Consider the following 5,929-nt stretch of genomic DNA (forward strand, 5'->3'; position numbering starts at 1 on the left):
GGAGCCGTTTACACAAGCGCCTTCAACAGCGATACATCTATGTGTAGCTACTTTCAGCCCTGTATCGCCCATTGAAATGAATGAGTAGTGTTAGCAGCGCTGCAGAAAACTCAGTACAACTTGGTGCCACATTTTAAGCTACACTACCAAAAAAAAGTTATATTCACCGATGCTGCCACTATCTGGGTCCCTGGACTGCTTTCTAGGGCTCAAGGCACTTGTCAGTATCTTTCGCTAGTGATGGGGTTTGAAGACCCCGCCTCCAACAAGAGATTGCTCTGATTGGCTAACACTAAGCCAGCAGCAATCACAGCCATTCGAAGTTGTGATATCGCATAAAACAGAGGTGCGATATCTGTCGCCCGTGTCAAAGAAGCTTTAGTCCTATGAAATCGTGGTACATCCTCAAATATATAATGAGTACCGAGCTGCATCAGCAGAAGGAGACAACGTATTTGAAATAGCCAACCAACGCCTTGATATAACTATTCCTAATTTCACTGTATAATGTCTCCAAACACAAATATTTATATTTCTAGATTGCAGTCGCCATCTTGGGAAAATAGATCTATACATACTGCGGGGGGACTGGCTGTCTAGAGATTAAAGCAGGTATTTAGCAAAAAAAACAAACAGCTTTTCAGGAATGAGCCAGCAAAATAAGGAAACACAAGTATCGTATAAGATTGTGACGGCAGGTACAGAATAATCTGTTTATTTCCATATGATAAATTAAAATATGCCAGAACAAGTCATTGAATAAACTGATGGAATATCCGCAAGAGACGCCAACACCTGTCAGAATCACAACCCGCTAGCTGCAAAGTCAGATAAACCTAGTAATTAGTAGAAGACAATTTTTAGGGTGCTCCTGGTCATCCCAAGTCCTGTTCCCTGTTTTGGGGTATCCAATTAAGCAGATGAAGCCTTGACATTTATAAGGAATCGGCGGGTTCTTCCAGTCCACGGTTGTGATTATTGGATTACGAGCCACTTTTGCGGCTGTCGTTAGCTGTTGGATCAAGACTGCTACCTTCATATATCATCTTCTTCTTGAGACCATCCTGTACTATTCTTTGCTGAATTTTTAATTTTGCATAATTGTACCTACAGTATAACCTAAAATGAAATCATTGTCAGTTACAAGGCACCAAAATACATAAAACTGATATTTACCCCTTTCCCTCATTCTCTCCATCATTTGCACCCGTGGGCTTCTATGGGGGGGCCCTTTAGTGTTCAAATGCACACAAAATAGAGCTGGAGACATCAATAGGTTCTATTCTCTGCGTATTGCATCTGCAAATATGTCCTGTTCTTAGCACACCACTTAAAGTGCTGACATCAAGGGAATGATGGGGAAAGGTAAGTTTAACACTTACATCCCGGACTCACCAGGTCACCTACTTAGGGATAAAACTAGGTGACAAAGTCTTGTACAACTTGCATAAGCAGCAATTGATGAGGTTATGCAAGCAGGCAGCAGCTGCCCCCACCTCCTGCACATAATACATGGGGCTCTACTCCATTTTAGCCAACATTATTGAAACTTACCAAGAGCCCAAAGTACTAAGGAGGAAACCACCAACAGCTAAGTCACAAGAACGTCTAACTCGACCTGCAGGAAGGAAGGAAGCAAACATGTTTAGCTATAAAGATCTCCAAACATCCTCAATAGCTGTTCACCAAACACTTATTCAGCTGACCACTAATCCTCTCATTCCCTATATGGACACCCGCATGGCTGGATGTGAAGAGGGCAGTAAACTGCTGTCAGATCCCAAGAGCTGCAGCTTATCTCCCCTGATCAAAAGAATCAGGCATTGAAATTCAACATGCTCAATTTTCCTTTCCTTCGACAGTTGGGAGACTTCACCATATTCAGCCGCATGTCCACTTGTGTATGGGGGCCTTAAGATTATATCTGTTGCTGTGCAGATTTAGTTTAACTTCCAAAATTCCCTTAAAGGGAATGTCCAGGACTTAGGTCATCAATAGAAAAAATGTCCAATTAATAGGATAGATAATCAATAGAAGATCAGTGACGGTCCACTGGTCAATATTCCAGCTGATTCCCAGCGCTGCTGTCAGTGTGGTCAGCACTGGAAACAGATAGTGCTGTCAATATTGCAGTGTCCCAATTTGGTTCTGCAGGCAACACACCCAAGGGGAGCTGTGCTACACTACTATCTGCTTCCTGTGCCATCTGTATGGACAGCGGCGCTGGAAATCAGCTAAGCGGCAGAATCCTGCAGATCCTCCTGACCTGAGGATAGGTCATCACTAGAAAAAAAATGACCAAAGTCCTGGACAATTCCCATGGACACATTTTACTTTGTGGAGGTCATCCTGGATGGAACAAGAGATGGGCAGAAACGTTGTCAACTCACCGTACATTTCCCTATGACTAAAGGGTTTGTCTTACAAAAAGCATTCCTATTAAGGAATATTAACCCCTTAAGGACCAGGATGCTGTGTCCTAAAAGATTTTACCTATGTGGTGGTTTTACAGTTTTTTTTTTTTTTCTTCAGTTACCAAAATTATTTTTGGCAGGTTTTTTTGGTGACTTATAGGGCTCTTTTTTGTTATATATTTTTTAACTGACATTTGCTCCTGTTTTTTAGCTTTATTAGGGGTAAAAAACGATTTTTTAAAATGTATAATGTATTTTTAAATTTTATTTTTAGTATATACTTTTGGATTACAGGCCGCAAACGGCAACAGTTTTGTTTGGCATTGGCGGTAGGTAATTTTTTTTTTTTTTTTTAGGTATAAATTTTTATTTTATTCTGCAATTTTTTATACTTCTTTTTGTAACTTTTTTTTACCATCTATTTTCCCCATGACGTCATATAAGACCTCTGGGGATCATCCATATGGTCTTTTTTTTAAAATTATTATTATTTCACACTTTTCCACTGTATTTGACATCCACATGCAGAGCTGATCAGCTCCACTGTGACAGAGGGCATCCGGTGGTCACTGGGACCCAACCTGCTCCTCCTTGATGGCAGAAGCAGAGGCTTTAATCCCACGCCGTACATCTACTATCGAGAGGGGGATTAAAGCCAAGGACCAAGCGCCGTATATTTACAGTGGTTGGTCCTTAAGGGGTTAATGGCAGAAAAATGTTACATTCCTTCTGTGGTAACAAGTTTGTTTCTTATCTTGAATGTCACTTACTTGTCGCTAGAAAATTTCCAACACCAATCACCAAAGAGCCGACAGATCCGTAAAGCACAGATTCGCGAGCACAAGGTATCTTCTGCACATCCAGTATCCAGAGCAGCCTGAAGGACTAATGGAAAACAATATACAGATTAAAGAGTTCTTTCCATCTCTGGTAATTATGGCTTCGATGAGTTTCCTGAACCAATTAAAAAGCAGCCCTCCAGATGACCGCACAACAACACAGTAGTGTAAAAAAATAAATGCATAGACTAAAATCACCAAAACATCCCTGAAAGACAGTAGAACACCGGAGAAGCCCCCGTACTGTGCTAAAAGTGCGGGCTCAGCGTTATACGCCAAATTCAGATTAGCGGTAGTGTTTCAGTCAGTATAACGTACCTAGTAGTTGAGTTACGTTATTCTATGATGCCCCACTGATAACAACCCCCCCCCCCCCCCCCTTAATATTAAATTAAAAAAAAAAAGTGCTATTATAAGCAGACAATCCTGCGGGAACCTGGTAAAGACACCCGACGCGTATCGCTGTTTCCTAGTGCAGTGTCCAGCTTCGTCACGCACTATTAGGCTGCATTTACATGGGCGGTAATGTGCGAGTTCTGTGTGACTGCAAGAACTCGCATGTTGGAATAACCCAGTATTTTCAGTGGGTTAATTTACACCAACAGGGCAAGATTGAAAAATTGCACAATGTCCTATTTTTTGTGCTCACTGCCTATTAATTCCTCGTCCACCTTCACACGAGTGAGAAAAATCGTGCAATATTTTTGTCACCGGACACGCACAAATATGAACCCTACTCTTTTGCATGGGGTGATACACGAGTGGTGTGGGAAACAAATCACAGCAGGTTCTATGTTGTGCGTGCCCTCACATCGCCCATTGTTTTTAATGGCGCCAACGGCAGCATCATCACACCATGTACCAGCTGCACACGATGCGAGGTCTCCACGATCCTCCATCCGCAGGGTCATTGCATGTTGGCAAGCGTGATATTGGGCCATGATTCACCGCTTAGTGTCGTGCTCGCCCTAGTAAAGTTAGTCTTAGGGTGCATTCAGACGACCGTATATCGGCTGGGTTTTCACGCCGAGCCGATATACGGCGTCTCTCCCTGCAGGGGGAGGAGGCTGGAAGAGTCGGGAGCAGTGCTCTGAGCTCCCGCCCCCTCTCCACTATTTGCAATGAGAGGAGGTGAAACAGGGGTGGGGCTAAGTTCTGGGAATTAGCTCCGCCCCATCCCACCTCTCCTCATTGAAAATAGGGCAGAGGGGCAGGGAGGGGGCGGGAGCTCAGAGCACTGCTCCCAACTCTTCCAGCCTCCTCCCCCTGCAGAGAGGGACTCCGTATATCGGCCGGCGGTCGTCTGAATGCACCCTAAGGGTGTGCGGATTTAAAGAAGAAAAAAAAAATTTAATAAATAAAAATCACATTGCATTTGCCATTTGATTTATACGAGCGTGATGTGTTTTTTTCCACTTTGACTTCTGGAACATCATAAGGTTTTTCACTCTGCTGCGTGTCGATCGATACTGGATAGATTTAGCTAATTGTGGTGGAAACGGGCAGTGAAAACATGTATTGTAGCGGATGAGCTTAGGATCTAACGGAAAACCGAAACTGCAGAGTTCAAACCCACAGACATGGATTAGCTTCTCTCCGGAATCGGTAAGTCCTGGAATGTCCAAACATTTGTGCCGCACGCCCTGTAGACCCACGTGCACCCCTTTGCCAGGCGCACCCCCTAAAGCCGCGTGCACCTCGGCGTTAAGAACCTCTGTTTGAAGATGGAAACACAGAAGAAATAGTCCTGTGTGAAGGTAAAATGCTGGACAGCTGACCGGAGATCAAAAGAAACAGACCCCATAAAAGTCAGTGGGGTCCATGTGGCGCCATTCAGTTCCATCATAATACGGATCAACCACCGGATACCTCTATGTGCTCCCATAATGACACAGGAAAACAGAACACCGTGTGAACATAACCGAACGGGCACGGTCTGTGGCGGACCCACACGGCTGACCGTATCCTGTAAGGGGCAGATCTGCAGGTGATCCCCCCCTGCCCCGGGGGGTCGTCACGCGCCTGCAGGTAAAGTCACTGCTACCCATCTCTGTAAAAAGCTCCGGTCACCAGGAGGACCGGCTGCTGTCGCTACATGTAACCTGCCCGTCTCCTCACAGCGAGCTACATTATGCAGGCCCCGGGATGTCTGCTGTCACCTTCTCCTCCCTCTCGCTTCCTTCCTCCGACATGTTTGTTGGCAGCGGCCGACCTTCAGCTTCTCGCTCACCACACAAGAGAGACGAGGAGCCGGCTAGAGCGTCCTACCCTCAGTCAGCCTCCTCTCGCTGGTTCCTCCCAGAGCCGTGTCCTCTGTGAGGGGAGAAGCGGGCACGTGACTGTCCTGAGGAGAAGACATGACAGTCTGTAAGATGATGGCCAGCATGCTGGCCGCCATGGCCGCTCAGCATCCCCTCTCCCATCCGTTATACTGCAATATATGCAGAGCTTCTGGCATCACCTCACACAACAGAACATGGCAGGCTCCGCCGGCCTGCGGCTCGTTCACACGGGCGGATCTGCCCAATTCCCAGACAGTAGAACTCATTGATGCAGCGGTTTGTTCCCGTATCGTTGCCCGTGGTGTTCGGTCGCACTGCGTGACGTATTTTGGTGCGTATCCCACACTGTAATAGACTGCTGCCGAAAATGGCCAGCAAATACCCGGCCCTGCTG

At 45.6% G+C, this 5,929-nt stretch overlaps 1 protein-coding gene across 1 annotated transcript; it reads right to left on the reverse strand.

Moving 5' to 3' along the window:
- Positions 1 to 681: 681 nt before the first annotated feature.
- On the reverse strand, positions 682 to 5,552 carry COX20 (cytochrome c oxidase assembly factor COX20). Its single transcript, XM_066596115.1, has 4 exons — positions 5,413 to 5,552; positions 3,185 to 3,299; positions 1,555 to 1,618; positions 682 to 1,119 (listed from the first exon to the last, which is right to left on the reverse strand). The coding sequence occupies exons 1-4, from the start codon at positions 5,443 to 5,445 to the stop codon at positions 984 to 986; spliced, it is 348 nt and encodes a 115-aa protein (XP_066452212.1). The 5' UTR covers positions 5,446 to 5,552; the 3' UTR covers positions 682 to 983.
- Positions 5,553 to 5,929: the final 377 nt, after the last annotated feature.

The sequence above is a fragment of the Eleutherodactylus coqui genome, chromosome 3, assembly GCF_035609145.1.
Source record: "Eleutherodactylus coqui strain aEleCoq1 chromosome 3, aEleCoq1.hap1, whole genome shotgun sequence".
Taxonomy (NCBI): domain Eukaryota; kingdom Metazoa; phylum Chordata; class Amphibia; order Anura; family Eleutherodactylidae; genus Eleutherodactylus; species Eleutherodactylus coqui.

What these genes read in the sequence shown, in the direction of transcription:
- COX20 (XM_066596115.1), bottom strand. Translation starts at nt 5,445, where the DNA reads ATGTCGGAGGAAGGAAGCGAGAGGGAGGAGAAG. An exon ending in GAAGCGAGAGGGAGGAGAAG is followed by an intron (nt 3,300 to 5,412) that starts GTGACAGCAGAC and finishes GTTTTCCATTAG; the next exon opens with TCCTTCAGGCTGCTCTGGAT. An exon ending in TGGAAATTTTCTAGCGACAA is followed by an intron (nt 1,619 to 3,184) that starts GTAAGTGACATT and finishes TCCTTCCTGCAG; the next exon opens with GTCGAGTTAGACGTTCTTGT.